General features: G+C 39.9%; 1 protein-coding gene across 3 annotated transcripts in view; it reads right to left on the bottom strand.

Moving 5' to 3' along the window:
* The window catches only part of BAP1 (BRCA1 associated deubiquitinase 1), a 62,144-nt gene extending 44,052 nt beyond the window's left edge, over positions 1-18,092 (bottom strand). The window contains exons 1-9 of one of the 3 annotated variants that reach the window (XM_068114178.2): positions 17,832-18,092; positions 17,603-17,632; positions 6,859-6,913; positions 6,280-6,412; positions 5,980-6,099; positions 5,449-5,510; positions 4,628-4,770; positions 4,360-4,438; positions 1,244-1,367 (exon numbers count right to left, since the gene is read on the bottom strand). In XM_068114178.2, the coding sequence (XP_067970279.2) occupies positions 1,244-1,367; positions 4,360-4,438; positions 4,628-4,770; positions 5,449-5,510; positions 5,980-6,099; positions 6,280-6,412; positions 6,859-6,913; positions 17,603-17,632; positions 17,832-17,868 (783 nt within the window). In that variant the 5' untranslated portion in view covers positions 17,869-18,092. The remainder of the gene's footprint in view (positions 1-1,243; positions 1,368-4,359; positions 4,439-4,627; positions 4,771-5,448; positions 5,511-5,979; positions 6,100-6,279; positions 6,413-6,858; positions 6,914-17,602; positions 17,633-17,831) is intronic. The other 2 variants (XM_068114177.2, XM_068114179.2) reach the window with 2 other exon arrangements.
* Between the last annotated feature and the right edge of the window lie 919 nt (positions 18,093-19,011).

Raw genomic sequence — 19,011 nt, forward strand, 5'->3', positions numbered from 1 at the left:
CCGGCTTGGGATCCTAGGATCCTGGGTTTGAATCCCGGTCGTTCGCTGAATTAACACCAGGGGGGTTGACTCAGCCTGTCATCCTCCCGAGGTCGGCAAATTGAGTACCGGCTTGCAGGGAGGAATGATCCCGGTGTGTACCCCAGTTTAGAATAGGTACACCGCATCCCTGCGCATCGTAAGAGGCGACCAAGGGTTGGGGTCAGGAAGGGCATCCGGCCATAAAAACATTGCCTCAAACAGGGAACCACGATTGTCATGGGGCTCGCAAGGCTAACCCCCGCTCTAGCGGGGAAAATGGCCTTAAAACGATCATTCATTCATTCATTCAGTCACACAATGATTATATGTACGTACACACACACACACATATATATATTTACACACACACACACAAATATTTACACACACACACACATATTTACACACACACATACACACACACACACACACACACACACACACACACACACACACACACACACACACACACACACACACACACACACTTTGTCTGAGGTGGGTTTTTTTTAATTTTATGCTAACACTTTTTAGCCATTTGTGCTTATTCCTTCCCCATTTCTCCGTCTACCCTTGTACATCAACTCCCTCGGCTCAATTGTTGCGACAATGTCATCCTAGTCATTAATCTCTGACTTAAGCCTCCACCTCAAAGGTTTTTCTCTTTTTTTAAGAGGCAAACTCCCTATGAGTTTAAGAAATGATAAATCTCCATGGTTGCATAAATAACTGTGAAATCATCGAATAACCAATCAACACAGACCAAAATCTAGAATGGCACTCAGTTGAGCGCATCCCTCTGCCAGGCTGAACAGTTTACGTTTTGTATCCCACTGATAGGCCGGATCTGCATCTGGAACTTAAACAAAATCTAATCGTAGGCTTCTTGTCACCCAACCAACTAATCCACCTAGTTTTGTCAAAACTTGTGCACATCTTTTTCAAATATCATGCTAAATATCGTTTTTGCGCCCATCTCGCAATAGTAAATAATCATTTTTTTAAAAGTATAGTATCTGGATCCAGATCTTCACCAATATCTGATCAATTAATCCATGTCACACATCCAACATGTCCACCAAGCTTCGTAAGAATCCATCCATAACTTTTGGACATATCCTACTCACAGACAGACAAACGTGGGTGAAAATATGACAACAATAATGGTAATAAAGACCAACAATAATGAAGAAAAAGTACAAATGACCTACAGTCCAGTTACCTGCTGCAGTGCTTCCAGCACCGTGTTCCTGTTCGATTTCAACAAAGACAGCTTCTTCTCATACATCTCCCTGCGATCTGGAACCACTGCCATGAGGTTGAAGCGAATGTCATGGTATGGTTCACTGCAGGCAGAAAGACAAGCCCTGATGTGAGCAAAACAGACATTTCCAGCAATATTTGGACAAAGCTTGTGGAACAGGCTCGTCCGTACATTAGTATTCTGAGCTTTAAAAAGGGACATTGCGCATGTATCATGACAATTTCAGCAGATTTGACAAACATTTTCTGTCCAGACTATAGTCCCAAGTGTTTGAATTAAATGCAAACTCACAACCATAAGTATGCACTGACATGCTCATGGATTTAAGGGGCCAAGTGGGATAAAATGCAGGGTTTTACACGCCATCAAACAAATGCACATATCTACACTCACAGACAAGCTACCCCCCTACAAACCATATATCACTGGAAAGCTGACAATCTGGAGAATACAAAAATTGAAGATTTGAGACAATACACCTTCAAATAAGGAAATTACATTTATATTCCTCAACACAATTGAAAATTTACATTTTTGCATTTTGTCAGCAAAATTGTAACCCCATACAACTAACTCAGGCAATCTACTTTTTTTCCTCAGTTTTACATATTATAGGGATGTCCTAATATTTCAATGATGGCTTTTCTTCAAATCAGTTTATTTCAGCTGCACACTGATTATTTTTTTGTAGAAACAGAAAAAGGTGACATTTTACTTCATAATTTTTTTTAAGTAGGGGTATCTCTAAAAGCCATCATTAATTCACTCAACACCTCAAACCTGACATTCTGACCAAATTTGAAGAAATTCTGATTAGTTTTTGAGTTATAACAAGTTTATAAATATTCATGAGAGCACAGATGTTTCTGAAAGAACATACATCATGGAGTATTTTGACATGAAAAAATAAAAATATATATTTTACTCAAATTTTACCCCACTCGGCCCCTTAAAGGGTTTCCTTTCGATGAAAAGAAACCAAAAAATAATAATATTAACTCGAGCGACACTCGGTAGAGCGCATATCTCCGCCAAGCTGTACAGTTTACATTTTGTATCCCACCAACAATAAGCCGGATCTGGATCCGGACCCGAACCAAAATCTGATCGGCTTGTTCTTGTCACCCACCCAACTCATCCACCAAGTTTTGTCATAACCCAACCAAATATTTTTTGAGATATCGCTATATATCGCTACAGCTAAATATCGTTTTTGGCCCAATCTCTCAATGGTGAAGAATCACTTTAAAATTCACTGATCCGGAACCGGATCTTCATCAAAATCTAATCAATCCGTCCTTGTCACACACCCAACCTGTCCGCCAAGTTTTGCCCGAATCTGTCCACAACTTTTAGATATCCTGCTCACAGACAAACAAGCAGGGCAAACATGGTAATAAAAAACTCTACAATTACACCATGTGATACAATGAACCTACTAGGTATTACCCTAACATCAAATTTATCCTGGAATCCACACATTACACAAATAAAAGAAATGAGAAGTCCTCTTCAGATGTTGAAGATTCTTCTCCTCTCAACAGTTGCTTCAACTATATAAACTATAAAGGATTGATTTGTCCTTGTATAGAGTACTGCTCTCACATCTGGGGAGGTTCTAGCTCCACATACTTACTGGACAGAATTGAATCAAAAGTAATCACACTTATCAACTCTCCCAATCTGACCTCAAAACTCGATCCGCTCGAATTACGCCGCAAAGTTGGCTCTCTTTCTCTTTTCTACAGATATTACTTCAGTTTCTGCTCCCAAGAACTTGCTGCTTGTGTACCTCCACCATTAGCGAGACCACAGAATACTCGACAAGTCACTACATCTGATGATTATTGTGTGGCCATTGGCAACTCAAGGGTGGGCCATTATGATGTTTGTTTTTTCCCCACCACTGCCAAACTCTGGAACTCTTTACCTTCTCATGTATTTCCAAACACTTGTCATCTTCCCCTTTTCAAAAAGCAGATTTTTTTTACTTCAAAAACTTAGACTATTCTTTATTTCTTCACTTTTATATCAACTAGGGCATGCCCGTACTATATATATGCCCGTACTATATATCTATCTAAAATTATATCCCCCCCCTCTATTTACATGAAATGGTTTGGTCCATTCGCAACGCCAAAGCGAACGGCGAACGGCTTGCGAGTACAGTGACAATCCCCCCCCTCTATTTACATGAAATGGTTTCGTCCATTCGCAACGACCACAGAACCCCCCCCCCCCTCTATTTACATGGAATGGTTTGGTCCATTCGCAACGCCAAAGCGAACGGCGAACGGCTAAATCGCCATAGCTCGGTAAGTACTTGTCCGATTAATTTCAAACCTTGAAAAGGCACATCCTCGGGTCCCCAGCAATATACCTGGCAAGTTTCAAGTATATCGGACCGGTAGTTGTCGAGAAATCGTTGTCGCATACATACACACACACATACACACAGAGATTAGTGGAATTATAGATAGATGGAGCTATTTTATTCAAGACCTCGCTTCAATGAGGACTCGTAGTCCATGACTGGAGCATTCAAGATTTATAAAAATACAACAACAAAAAAACAGGTAAAAACTTAACCTCCATCCACCTTTGGTGGCCGAGGTAATAATGCTAACTGGAAAGCATCTGAAAATGCCAAGCCCATCCCCGCCTCCGCTTTGTATTCAGAAGTAGTCCTCTTCTGTATGCTAAACATGACAAAAACAGCTAAAATAAATACAAAATGAAAATTGACAATTTTATGCATTGCTGACCTTTTGATCTAAAAAAGAAAAGCAGTTTCTAGCAATTGATTGGTGAACCAATTCAACGAACCAATATGCAAATTCTTGAAATTTCAGGTCAATTGGATGAAAATTGACAATTTTATGTGACAGTGCCCTTTGACCTTTTGACCAAAGTATTAATTTATGGGCCAGACTGACAGCCACACAGAAGTGATTGTGAAACCCCATCTCTTGCTGCGTGGAGGACGGGCTAATGAGAATAATACGAATGATAGGAAGTTTGATTTCAAATTGCCAAACTTGCAGAAGTGCCGTGAACAAGGTGAAGAAACTTACCCTCCAGTAGCTAAACCAATCCTCTCCATGATGACTCTCCTTGCCTTTTCCGTCCACTCTTCATCTTCCCCCCAAGGGCCTGTTCATGAGCAAAGAGAGATTACCCTTTGTGGTGCAGAACACCTTTTCAAAGCTCACTGCTGAACCAATGAATAGCCTAGTCATAACAAAATGAGGGCTAATGGCTTCTTACTAAAAAAACAGCTGGTTATTGCTCCAGTTCATTGCACAGCAAACAGACATCCACAGACATTCTTTGAATGCATACCATGGTCAATGGGGTATGATTTCAAACCGTCAAGCTCAAACAGGCGCCCGTTTATGGGAACGTAGCTCACAAAGTGGAACGCCTCCATTGTACGAACTGCACTCAGGCCATTCTGCTTCTCCGGAAGGTGTCTCGGTTCTGGCCTGCACAGAGATGGACAAAACCCACTCATTGCAAGGATGAAAGCTTCAGTTTGAAAAAGAAGGAAAAGAGGGTGTATGTTTGTGTGCATGTGTGTTTGTGCATGTGCGTGCGCGTGTGTTTAGGCGTGTGTTTGGGCGTGTGTTTGGGCGTGTGTTTTGGCATGTGTTTGTGCGTGTGCGTGTGTTTGTGCGTGTTTGGCCACACACACACAAGCACAACATGAGAGTTTCGCCATTTACAAGCCTCCTTTAATGGGGATGTTGTGGTTGTGTAAAATGTTCTATTGTTGTTGAGTAGACAAATTCAAAACGTATCAGGGACCGGGGAGTTTGTAATTGGTTGTACTGATCTTGCGTTTTTCATGCTCGTTATTCTTATGTTTCAGGAATTTGAGTGATCATGATAAAACCCTCCGCACCACACCCCTGTACCCCCCCACTCCCCCCCCCCCCCAACAGGTTCCTACGCCCGCTCTACACTCAGCCGCCCCTTCATCTGCCACTCATCCCGCCCCTCCCCTCCATCCCCCCCATCATGCAGTCATGCCCCTAGGCTGGTGGGCGCTCAAATATAAGAGGGTTGTGTGAGAGGAGGATGAGTGAGGCAGCGACAAATTAAGTATGGAGGTGGGAGCTGGGGGGGGGGGGTAAGGGGGTGAGGGGGGGGGGAGACATTACCTTGCATGGCTGTTGTGTGCTTTTGCCAGCTCTGGTGCATTTCCAATGGCATAACCTTTGCTCTATAAAAAGCGTCAGAGTGCAAACAAAAGGTAAACAGAAAAATGTAAATAAAAGAAAAAATCAATTGGAATAAAAAAACAAAAACAAAGTCTACGTGTGGGGTGGAGAGATACGAAATAAACGTTGGTTTCTGCAAAAGTTTGCTCGGGCCTAAAAGAAAGGAGGCATTGTTTACAAAAAGTATTTGTTATAAAATGATCACTGCTCAAAGCCGAGCTCATTTGTCAATTTATCACACGTTTCTGCTCTCAAGGCAATGGACTTGACAAACTGATGCAAAATGCGAAATTTTAAACAAGAGATGTTGTTTTCATTTTCACATTTGCAATCCAAGAGGAGTCCACTCTCTAAACCTTTTACACAAGCGTTTCTACAGTTGTACATTATCCAGGTGACAAAGAGAGATGAAAAGAAAGAAAGAAGTTAGATGTTTCAGGTAAATAACCGCATGTCGCCGCCCACACTGACCTCTGGGCCGAAGCCACGAGTGAACTCCTTGATGCGGCTCAGGGTGGGCCCCAAGTCGACATTGTTACAATTCAACAGAACACTCAGCAGAGCGTGGGTGGCACAAGAGTTTGGGATCAACTGCACGTCACACGTTCAAAGCACACAACGCGCCAACACGTTTTAACAGCAAATGAGGATTTTGGTTAATCTGATGTATATTGCAGTGCAGAATCAACATGGCAGATGTGCAGCGCAAGGAGGAAAAACAACATTTTTGCCAGAAAGATGTTGTTCTGGAGGCTTAGATGAAAGAGCCACCTGGTGGGCAAAGAACATGCTGTTGACAATTTCTTCGTCGACGACAGACGTCTCGTCGATGATCGGTGTGATTTTCCTGCGAGAACGGCGCTCCTCGATCCACTTGAACAGGAAGATGAAGCCATACACAGTACTGCACACACAGCGGGAGGTAAAGCTGCACTACCGGTCCAAACATCAAGCTGGGTCGGGCAGTGCCAACCTGAGTCCAAAGAAGCAAAATAAAGTGAGAATACAAAAACTACAAAATATCATTTCACATGAATGTGCGGATATACGTGCCTCCGGCCACGTTAGATGTTATGGGTCATCTCAATTGAAGGTCACATGAGAGAATGCGATAGAGAAAGGAGATAAGCAGAACATAGAGAACATCACAGGATTCAAACTCGAGCTATGTCGCCTGCACGTCAGAATCTTTTTTTTTTTAATGAAGAAGTGGAATCTCCAAAAACAGCACAAAAGCGTTTTTTTTTTGTTTTTTTTTGTGGGGTTGGCTACATCTTTTTTATAGTCACTAACTAACAAATGCAAGCACGGACTACAACGTTGTTATTGCTGGGCAACACTGCAACGTACCCATTGCACCTGCTTTGGAGGTCGTATATCTCTTCTACTTGAACACCATTTACACCTGAAGAAAGGTGAGCAGAACAACATGAAATCAGAGCCACAGATTCTCAAATCCGGATCTTCACCAAAATCGAATCAATTCATCCTTGTCACACACCCAACCTGTCCAGCAGGTTTCATCCAAATCCGTCTCTAACCTTTTGAGATATCCTGTTCACAAACAGCCAAACAGCGAGACAGAAGTGAAAACGTAACCTCCATCCACCTTCGGTGGTGCAGGTAAAAGAAAACTTTTTATATATGGTAACCGACACATGCAGTGTGTACAGTACTGTACCGATCTCCGCATCAATACTGCGCTCTGTCCTCCGTGGAATCGTAATCAATTCCATTGTTTTCGGTTGTTATTTCCTGCATTCCCATCCTGATTTTTAGACATGGCTCCGAAGAGGAAAACTGTTGCCAATGGTGAACGAATTGCAAACTAGTCAAGGAAAGTGGTGTGCAGTATACTTCCGTTTGTCCGATACCCAGGGTGCGTATCTTTGTGAATAAATTGTGTAAATAAATCCTATCGCTTTGTTTGTTCTCCCTCCCAGTCTACTTATTAAATACGCACATCAAGTCACTTGGTCTCAGTGATTTGAGTTGCCCTATCCAAACGACTTTAGTTGTTATCATGTTTTTCGGCGTACAAGTGAATGAATGTATGAATGAAATGAATGATCGTTTTAAGGCCATTTTCCCCGCTAGAGCGGGGGTTAGCCTAGCGGGCCCCATGACAATCATGGTTCCCTGTTTGAGGCAATGTTTTTATGGCCGGCTGCCCTTCCTGGCGCCAACCCTTGGTCGCGTCTTATGATGCGCAGGGACACGGTGTACCTATTCTAAACCGGGGTACACACCGGGATCATTCATCCCAACAAGCTGGTACTCAATTTCCCGACCTCGGAAGGATGACAGGCTGAGTCAACCCCCCTGGCGTTAATTCAGCAATCGACCGGGATTCGAACCCAGGATCTTAGGATCCCAAGCCGGCATCCTAACCGCTAAGCCAACACCAGGCATACAAGTAAAGAGACAATATTTATTATTATGTAAAATTAAAAGAAACTTTTATTTAAAAGAAACCAGAACTCATGTACGTGTGAATGTGATAGTTTCCCGGGCTGAAGCCAGAATGCTGATGGTGTTTCCCTGCTGGGCGGCCAAGCACAGTCTTTGCTCAAACATTGCCAGTTGTCTTTTGTCTCCAGTCGTTGCAGCAAACCTACCGCCGATATCCCTAATGTTACGGGACATAGATTGGCCATCAACGTCAATCGTCTCTGAACCCAGTGGTTCCAAAATTGATGGCACCCCTGCCCCGTGGAGAGCACATTTGACCATGTCGGTCAGGGCAGAATGTCTGTGTGATGAACCGGCCCTGAAACGGCATGATAGACCATGATGGACAAGTGTGTCCATCACTCTGCCGCATTGACACTTATGGTGTTCGCAGACTGTAGCTCCGACTCGCAGGGCGACCACAATCCTTAGGGACTCTGGGTAGAGCAGAGTTCCCAAAGAGGGAACAGGAACTGCATACATCCACGTCGTGCTCTCTTTAGTCGCTGCGGCCAAAAGACAGGCTCCGGCGACTTGATCCGCCTTGTTCAACAGGCTGGCAAATGGCGAGTACTCCTGCAACGGTTTATGTAATTGTCCATTTGTCTATTTAATTTGTGTTTTTAAAATTTATTTATTTCATATTTCTCTCTGATATTTAGCTTAGTGAAGTTAAGGTTACGTTAGGTGAGAAATGTGCGCTGGAAATGCATCACCCCCGATTATAACACGACATCCATTGGAATATCTTGTCGTCTACTTAATGTTGTTTTGCTTAACGTTGCACTTCATTGAAACGCATCCATAATGCTAATTTGAAAGTTGCTGGCGTGCGTTTTAAATTAACAATTATACAATTTATTTCAGAAAATATCACACTTTGAAATTCAATGTCATAAAACAAAGATACCATATGCCACTTATTAGTAAAAATCGAGGCCTGGACTCACATGAAAAAAATGTATCGACTTGTATGCCAGAAAATATGGTAAGTCTGTTAAAGGACAAATTGGGTTTGGGTCAATTAGAGTCCGCAAGGATAGCACCCCGCGACCGTCGCAGTGACCACTTGAACCGCGATTTGCATGCCTGGTGGGAGGGCGTACCAACACATCGCTTAGCCGGGTCAGATGTTCCAACGAAGCATGGTAGCACCCGATTCTCCCTCCTTGTAGTCAGTCCCTTCACTCTCAACCCACACCATTGAATTGTCTATTTGTGTACATACATTATTACCCTCGCAGGAGAGGGTATTGCATTTGGGTCCGTTTGTCTGTTTGTTTGCTTGTTTTTGTTTGTCTGTTTGTCAGCACAGAATAAATATGATTTTCTCGGCAACCGATGGTCCGATAGAAAAGGAAATTTTCACCATAGGTGCATCTCCACGTGTACACGTTTTTAATGATAATTATGACGTCATAAGTCATGTGGTATGGGCGCCATATTGGAAAAACCGAAAAACATTGCACCTCTATATCTCCGAAAGTGCCGCATAGAAAAAATTGAGACTGCTCATTTTAAAGCTCTCCATAGGGAATAAAATATGTTAATGATGATGTCATAGGTGCCTCCATTATGACGTCATAATTCGACAAGGACAAAACTTCATCCGATCAAGATGAAATTTCTTGAGCGTCATCTAGGGATAAATTGGTGGAGAATTTTTTTTACGACGTCATCGGTCATGTGGTTTGGCGGCCATTTTTGAAAAACTGAAAAACTTTGCACCTCTATATCTCTGAAAGTGCTGCATAGAAAAAATTGAGACATGGCTCATTGTAAAGAACTCTCCATGGGGAATAAAATATGTTAATGATGATGTCATAGGTGCCTCCATTATGACGTCATAATTCGACAAGTACAAAACTTCATCCAATCAAAATGAAATTTCTTGAGCGTCATCTAGGGATAAATTGGTGAAGAAAAAAAATAAATGATGACGTCATCAATCACGTGGTTCGGCCGCCATATTTTGTTTTTAACACAAAAGCTTAAAAAACCCCTGACAACACATCCTGGCGAGGTCTGCAATCTCAGATTGCTCTTTCTTGTTTCAATTGTGTTCTGTATTGATTTGTTTAATGTTGTCTCTAATATGGACTTAAGTGAAGGCCAAGTTAAGTTTGGGTGACCAATTTTTTCCCCCTGGCAAAACATCCTCCATTATAACACTATGTACATGTAAAACTCGGATATGAATGAGGCAGCAGTTCGTATATGAAGAAGTCATTAAGATTTTAGTCTGAACTCAAATTATAAATAAATATCTATACTAGTACCATCACTAACCCACCAGTGACAATGTGTTTGCTGTAGCTAGAGCACAATATGTTTCTCCGGGCTCCAGCGATTCCCAGCTTTGGTTACTCTCTGTACGATATTCAACCACTTGTCACATTTTTCAGGGGATTTCTTACTGAAACGAGACTTGAAGTTAACTTTTCTCATTATTTGATGTTGTGGTTGGTAAAAAAAACATAGCTTCAGAGCTTTTTGAGGAGGGGGGGGGGGGCATGATGACTTATACAACAGCGTGTAGATGTAGAACTAAGTGTTACTAAGGCAAATTATGAACAGTATCAGCCAGCAGTGACGTCCTCGTTGCTAAGGTATCACAGAAATCGTTCACCCATGGGAGTGGCAAGGGGGGCGGAAATCTTAAAGTTGGAGGTGGCCATCCCAACGTGGTATAACATTCCCATAAACACTCCGAGTACAACAACAAAGTTTCAATGCATTTCTTCCCACAAACAAACAGCCACGTATGTTTCAACAAATTCCTCCCACGTCTTTGATGATTATAGTTTTCACTATACTATAACAGAGAATTGGAGAAATTTAAAACGATGTTGCACTACCTCCAGGATTTGCATTACCTCCACACTGAAGGTGGACGGAGGTTACATTTTCACCGTTGTCCGTTTGTCTGAGAGCAGGATATGTCAAAAAGTTATCAGATTCGGATAAAATTTGGTGAACAAGTTGGGTGTGTGAGAAGGGTGAATCGATTAGATTTTGGTGAAGATCCGGATCAGAGAAGTTCTCAATTTTTTTAATGATTCTTCACCATAGAGATAGAGCCAAAAACAATATACAGCACAATATCTCAAAAAGTTATGGATGGAGTCGGATGAAATTTGGTGTATGGGTTGGGTGTGAATCAAGGATGAATGGGTTCGATTTTGGTGAATATCTGAATCGGGCCTGTCAGTGGGATACAAAACCTGTAGTTGTAGTTGTAGTTAATGCATGGAGTGGTCTCACTGGCCAAGTCATGGCAACACCAAATATGCTTGAAATTGAACTGGACAGTTGCATAGAAGCAATGGAGATAGAGCAGTGCATGGGTCATGGTAGGATTGACATGTAGCGATAAGTAAGGAAGGGCGATCAATAATTGTATAAAATTGTCAATAATTGTATTAAATTGTAGTAAATTGCATATCACTGTAGATAATTGTAAAAAATTGTACATGATTGTAAAAATTGTAGATAATTGTAAAAGATTGTGGATAATTATATAAAATTGTAGATAATTGTAAAAAAAATGTGCCTAGATTGTAAAAAAAATGTGCAGATAATTGTAAAAAATTGTACCTAGATTGTAAAAAAAAAATTGTAGATAGTTGTAAAAAATTGTAGACAATTATTGTATAAAATTGTAAATTGTAGATAATTATATAACATTGTATCTAGATTGTAAAACAATTGTCGGAAATTGTAAAAATTGTAGGTAATTGTATAAAATTGAACCTAGTGTAAAAAAATTGTAGATAATTGTCAAAAATTGTAGATAATTGTATAAAAATTGTAGATCATTGTAAAAAATTGTAATTGCAAATAATTGTAAAAAATTGTAGATATTTGAATAAAATTGTAGATAATTGTATAAAATTGTAGATAATTGTAGACAATTGTATAAAATTGTAGATAATTGGAAAAAAATTTGTAATTGTAAAAAATTGCAGATAATTGTATATACAGTCATACCCCGTTTTACGCCATTTCGACTTACGTCAAATCCGACTTTACGCCTCTCTTCTAGAGTAAATTTCAGTTCAACGAACGTCATTATGTGCGACTTTACGTCACTCCTATGGACGTGGAAAAAAAAATTTCCTTAAAAATATATTTAAAATAAATAAAATAGTACATAAATTAACAATAAAAGAAGCTAAAAAAAACAATTTAAAATACAATAAAAAGCACATTTAAAATATATATAAATGTACGTACAGTATACTGTACGTACGCGCAGCTGCTTGTTCTCATTCAAAAGAGGCGACGTACAGTATTCCTTTACTGTGTGTTAGCCATGGATCCTAAAAAGGATAATGCTAGTGTTTCCAAGCGTAATGTGGTTACGATGGAAGATAAGTTAAATCTGATTAAAAGGTATGAAAAAGGTGAAAAGTGTCGGTGATAGTGCATAGACCTTATCGCGAATCGGAACCGCAATGTGTCATGGGATCGGAAAGGGGCAATAGCGCCGCCGGCGGTCGCTGTCACTTTGACAGACTGCTTGTTTACATTGACACACTACATGATCCTTACCACTTTAAACTACTTTTAGGACTTTTTTACTGTGACAAATTAACTGTGAACTGTGATCAGCTCATGAGCCAGTATTTGCAAGCCAAGGACACCATCGCAAAACTGAAAGCCGCCATTGCAGTATGTAACAAGAAGCTTACTGTTTCGGACATAGCAAACTGTGATGAACTTGTGAAACTTTATACTGGTTTACCTAGTTATGACCTGTTTAAGTGGTTATTAGCAGAAGTACCCCCTCAAGCACAGAACCTTCATTATTATAAGGGGAAATTATCAATGGAAGACAAGACCTGGCAAATACAATACTACAAAACTCGGAGTTAAGCGATCTCAATCTTTAGAGGATCAAGTCCGATCAACTACTCATGACACTCATGAAGCTTCGGCTTAACCTTCGCGAGGAGGACCTCGTATTTCGCTTTGGATTAGGACAAAGCACCGTCTCCCAAGTTTTGTTCGCAAGTGTACAGCCAATATGTCAAGACCTACTCTCAAGTGCCTTGTTGGTATTACACCTAGCGGAACAATTTCATACATTTCCAAACCTACAGGAGGAAACACGTCGGACACAAAAATTGTAAAGATGACGAACATTGTAGACAAGTTCCAGCCTGGCGATATTTGCATGGCTGATCGAGGTTTCAACATTCAGGAACTGTTCTTGCATAAGCAGGTTGTTTCTCTTCTCCAATGGGAACCCCCCTTTCCCTCAAATATTTCTTTAAATCGCTGGATTTTAATGCCAAAAAACGCTGAATTTTTTTCACATTAGCCATCTTCCTTTCCGTAAACACAGCGTCGATCGTAGACAGACGCTTCCTCTTCTGGGTTCGTGTTTACCTTTACCCCCTTTTCGATCCCATCATGCTTTGCGGTGGAGCGCCCTCTGTTGATATTTACCGATTCGCGATAAGTTCTATGCCTTAGGGCTGCCACGGTCGATGGTATCGACCATCATTCATGATAGGGAACGTATTCTCGCATACGTCACTGAAAAAGCGCCGCCGGCTAAGACTGCTAAAATGTGTGTTTGTGTTCAGAAGAGACGCCATGTTTAAGGTGAATAACACACTTATTAATTTTATTTATTATTCTTTACAAATTCATTTTTTAATTGTGTTCATTACTCATTAAAAAATATGACTAAAATGTGTTTTTAGTGTTCTTTAAGGTTTAGAGATAGATATATACTTTCGCGAGTTATTTACTCTAGTTTTACGGTGTTTGTCTTCATTTTAAGGCTTTTTTTTTTTTTTTTTTTTTTGTATACAAGATCGAGGCTCGTGAAAGAGCTAAAAGGCATTACGCCCGGTTTACATAAAAAACCGAGTTATGTCACGGCTTATGGAACCAATTAATGACGTAGGCCGGGGTATTACTGTAATTGTAAAAGATTGTAGATAATTGTAAATAATTGTCGATAATTGTAAAAAATTGTTGATCATTGTAAAAAAAATTGTAGAAATTGTAAAAATTGTAGATAATTGTAAAAAAATTTGTGGATAATTGTATAAAATTGTACCTAGATTGTAAAGAAATTGTAGATATTGTAAAAATTGTAGATAATTGTAAAAATTGTAGATAATTGTAGATAGTTGTTAAAAAAAAAAATGTAGATATTATCTTACTATAATTCACCAAATGTCCGTCTATCTGTTCGAAGGTACCGTAAAAACTGCTGAACCGATCGCAAAGATATTTTGGGTGGGTAATCCTGGGACCCCTGGGAGTAAAATAGGCTATTTAGTTTTCCCAATTTCAGCTTTGGTCTCCAGCATTCTCAGGTTTGGACTCCCGCATAACATTCGCGTTCGCATAACGTTCATTGTGACGAAGTTGTGATGATGTATGTGTTCACGGTAGTGTTTGACGTGACGGTGTGAACGTAATTTCGTAACGTTTTTCGTTTCGTCATCCTTTAAAAACCACCGTTTAGAGGCCATTTTTACGTTTCGTAATCCTTTAATGAACGTTTAATGTTTAATGCCCTTCGATGTCCGGGGCTGCACGTGCGCTACACTGGACGGGCCAGCATGTACCTTGCCCTTCGCCTTCAGGCTTGGGTAAACTGCTGAGCCCCATCCGTGATGGGGACTGGGGCTTGAGACAGTGTCCCACGAATGAGGAATTCCCAGTAAGCACGAGTCATCAGCTCGCGTTGATCAAGTCCCTACCCTTTGTACACACCGCCCGTCACTACTACCGATGGGATGGTTTGATGAGATCCTCGGATCAGCCCCTGCACCGGCCGTTCGCGGCTCGTGCCGGTGCACCGAAAAAATGAGCGAACTTGACTGTCTAGAGGCAGTAAAAGTCGCAACAAGGTTTCCGTCGGTGAACCTGCGGAAGGATCATTATCGCGACAACATTACATTGAGCGAGACGCGAGACGTACGTGGTACGTGATCGTCCATGTACTGTTTAGCCATGTACTGTTTATATTTTGATGATTTACGTGTGATATGATTCGACGGATGTTTATATGAATCGTTTAAAATAAAAAAAGCCTTCAATTTCTGATATTTTATCTTTTCATTTGGGCTTCCCAATTGAAGCCCCGCCCGTAGGGCGGGTACTGTTGCTAGTTGTATAAAATTGTAGATAATTGTAAAAAATTGTAATTGTATAAAATTGTACATAATTGGAAAAAATAGTAATTGTAAAAAATTGTAAAAAAAATTGTAAAAAATTGTAGCTAATTGTATAATATTGTACCTCGATTGTAAAAAAATTGTAGGTATTGTAAAAATAAATTGTGGATAATTGTATAACATTGTACCTAGATTGTAAAAATATTTGTAGGTAATTGTAAAAATCGTAGATAATTGTAAAAAAATTGTAGATAATTGTAAAAAATTGTAGATAATTGTATAACATTGTACCTAGTTTGTAAAAAAAATTGTAGGTAATTGTAAAAAATGTAGATGATTGTAAAAAATTGTGGATAATTGCATAACATTGTACCTAGATTGTAAAAAAAATTGTAGGTAATTGTAAAAAAATTGTACACTATTGTAAAAAAATGTAGGCTATTGTAAAAAAAATTGTAGATAATTGTAAAAAATTGTAGATAATTGTAAAAAAATTGTAGATAATTATAAAAATTGTAGGAAAAAAAAAACAACCACCTTTAGAGGCCATTTTTCCCCGCAAGCGGGGGTTGGCCTTTTCCGGGGACCGTGGTTGTTGTTGTTTTTTGGTCCCCTTTTTGAAGCAATGTTTTACGGCCGAATGCCCTTCCTGCCGCCAACCCTTTTTGTCGCCTTTTTACGACAAACAGGGAATTACCAGTGAACTGGTACTCATTGTAGATAGTTGTAAAAATTGTAGATAGTTGTAAAACTATCTACAATGATAGAACTAGATAGTTGTAAAACTAGATAGAACTAGATAGAATTAGATATTAGAATTAATCTAGAACTAGAACTAGATAGAATGTAAAACTAGATAGTTGTAAAACTATCTACAAAAACTCATGTAAAAATTGTAGATAGTTGTAAAAAATTGTGGATATTGTATAAATGGTGAATAATTGTATAAAATTGTACCTAGATTGTAAAGAAATTGTAGATAATTGTAAAAATTGCAGATAATTGTAAAAAATTGTGGATAATTGTATAAAATTGTGAATAATTGTATAAAATTGCAGATAATTGTAAAAATTGTATATAATTGTAAGTAATTGTAAAAATTGTAGATAATTGTAAAAAAATTGTAAAAAATGTGGATAATTGTATAAAATTGTAGATAATTGTATAAAATTGTAGAGAATTGTAAAAAATTGTACCTAGAGTACGAAAAAAAAATTTGTAGATAATTGTAAAAAATTGTAGATCATTGTAATTTTTTTTTAGATCATTGTAATACATTGTAATGACTGAGAAGATTATGAGAGGGGCTCATTAAAAGGTGACTCCTATTAATATTATTAAAAATTTTAAATCATTAATTATTAACTAATATTATTAAAATGGTGACTCCATTAAAAGGTGACTCATTAAAAGGTGACTTCGACCGACTCCTATCCGGCCTGCTCCCTCTGTGCTCTGCCCCCCAAATATTCCTACAGGTCACACAAGATCTGCCAGCAACCCTGTTCTGGTGAAATTGCCAAAATAAAGACTCTTTGCTCACCTTCACTCTTTCATTCCTCTTTACTCCCGCATCTGGAACAAACTCCCTCACTCTCTTCAATCCCACTCCTCCCTCCAGGTCTTTAAACCAGCTGTTCACCACCATCTCTTATCTTCCCCCATCCAAAACCTTGATCTTTTATACCCCCGTTAATTCACCCCAGATCCACTTTTTTGAAATACCAACTTCTTTCCTGGAAGTCCTAGCAGTGTCCATGTGTTTTATACCTCTCCCACCTCCCCCCCCCCCCCCCCCCTTTCCCATGTCTCCTGCTCCCCCAAACCCTCTCCTTCCCACAGATCTCCCGATGTCCCTGTTCTCTGCTGTTGTACTTGTGTGCTTCAATCTCTCCCCATCTTTTCTCCCGCTCTCTTTATTATATGTTTTATGTGTCCGTTTTTTTGTGATTAATGTTAGCTCTTACACGAGCCTCAATGTTGTATACAAAAAAAAAAATTTTCGTAGTTGAACTCAAATCTATTTAATACTAGCAGGAATACCCGGCATTGCTCAGTGATGTTCTAATCTTGTTGACATTTTGAAGAAATCATTATTTTAATTTAATTTAATTTTTTTTCTATTCCCCTACTTATACCCAATAAGGTAAATTCATATATTACACCCCCCCTATGTGTATATATATATATATATACACACACACACACACACACACACACACACACACCTCTCTTATTCTAGTTATACTTATAGTGTAGATGGTGTTGATAGAGCATAAGCATGATGGGCCAAATAGCCTCTTCCTGCGCCCAAGTTGCTTGTATAACAAAGTTATAATTCAATAAACCTTTAACTGCAGAGTGTTGCTTGGCTAGATAACGTGCACCTGGTGTTCGATCTAGATTAAAGTAGATCTGCAAACGGACAGACAATTACAATGGCCACCCTCTCCCCTTTGGCCGAAGCTAATAAAATGGCACAAGTACAGCGTACTTACCAAAATCTTCCAACAGCAAGGTAAAGAGTCCTGTAAAGAAAAGGAAGAAGGTATTTTGATGGATTTGGAAAAACTTAGAATCGCTTTCACTCCATCTCCCTCTTTTGCCGTTTGCAATATTGCGGGGCAGGCGTCATCAAGTGGAGCAAGTTGAGACGAGGCTGCCGTGAGTGGGCGAATATGGTTTGTGATGCGGAACTCATTTACACTCTTTGGCGCGCACACTCACCTGGATCGCTCTCCAGCTCAAGCCAACCCTTACTCATGGCGCAACCCGAACGGGCCAGCTTGGTTGTCTGCCTGGCCCCTTCGACAAGCGAATGAGCGTACTGCGTACGTTTTCCTCTATCGGCAACTGTTTAGCAGCGTCTCGCCGATATTCACGGTATCATCTCATCGACCATAACACACGATACACACCTCCACCACATTTTCAATAAAACGGAAATACTTGAAATCTCGCGATATTACGGGAGCTGGTGGAACCAGTAGTACAATCTCGCGATATTACTGGTACCTCAATCTCGCGATATTACTGGTACCTCAATCTCGCGATATTACTGGTACCTCAATCTCGCGATATTACTGGTACCTCAATCTCGCGATATTACTGGTACCTCAATCTCGCGATATTACTGGTACCTCAATCTCGCGATATTACTGGTACCTCAATCTCGCGATATTACTGGTACCTCAATCTCGCGATATTATAACGTTTAAGGTTGCTTCTTCTTTCCTAATGTCTTCTTCTTCTTTAACATACGTTTCCATTCCATTGGCGTTGAATCAGTATGACGTTCAGAAACTCCTAGTACCGACTGCAAAGCCGCAATGAGCCGGCGAAGCCAAAGCCTCTTGCCACGATTTTACCCATCACTATGGCATCAGTAGGTTATGTAATTGGTAGGAGGTCGGTGTAGGTACCGTACCTGGTTCAAAATGACACCATTTGCATTCTGGATGAGATTAAAATTTATAAAATTTCCTTCTTGATTAATTCGGTGATTTCCGTCTCAACTTCGGATATTTCCGGCCGTGAAAAACTATCGCCTCCGGCCGCGAGATTTCTAAAAAACAATTTTAGAATATTTGACGCCGTTTTCAGCCTCAAACGCTGAAACGAAACGCTGAAATCGAAATTTTTTATGCAAAAGCTTTAAAAATATATTTTTTCAAATACTCGAATCTCATTGGTTCCGGTGTTTGGTGACAATTTTCGTTGAAGATAACCAGGGCCCGTGCGAGCCCGGGGAACGAGGTTGGTCTTAAAGTATTTTAATTACAAATTAGAGGTGCATGAGCTTGTGAATCAAAAAAAGACGGGTGAAACAAACTCCTATTGAACTTCTTCGCAATTTTTTTATGCAAACTTCCAGATCCGCAAGATGGCGGCCTCCATGGAGCGATTT

This window comes from Myxine glutinosa, chromosome 4 (genome assembly GCF_964187855.1).
Source record: "Myxine glutinosa chromosome 4, kmMyxGlut1.1, whole genome shotgun sequence".
NCBI lineage: Eukaryota > Metazoa > Chordata > Myxini > Myxiniformes > Myxinidae > Myxine > Myxine glutinosa.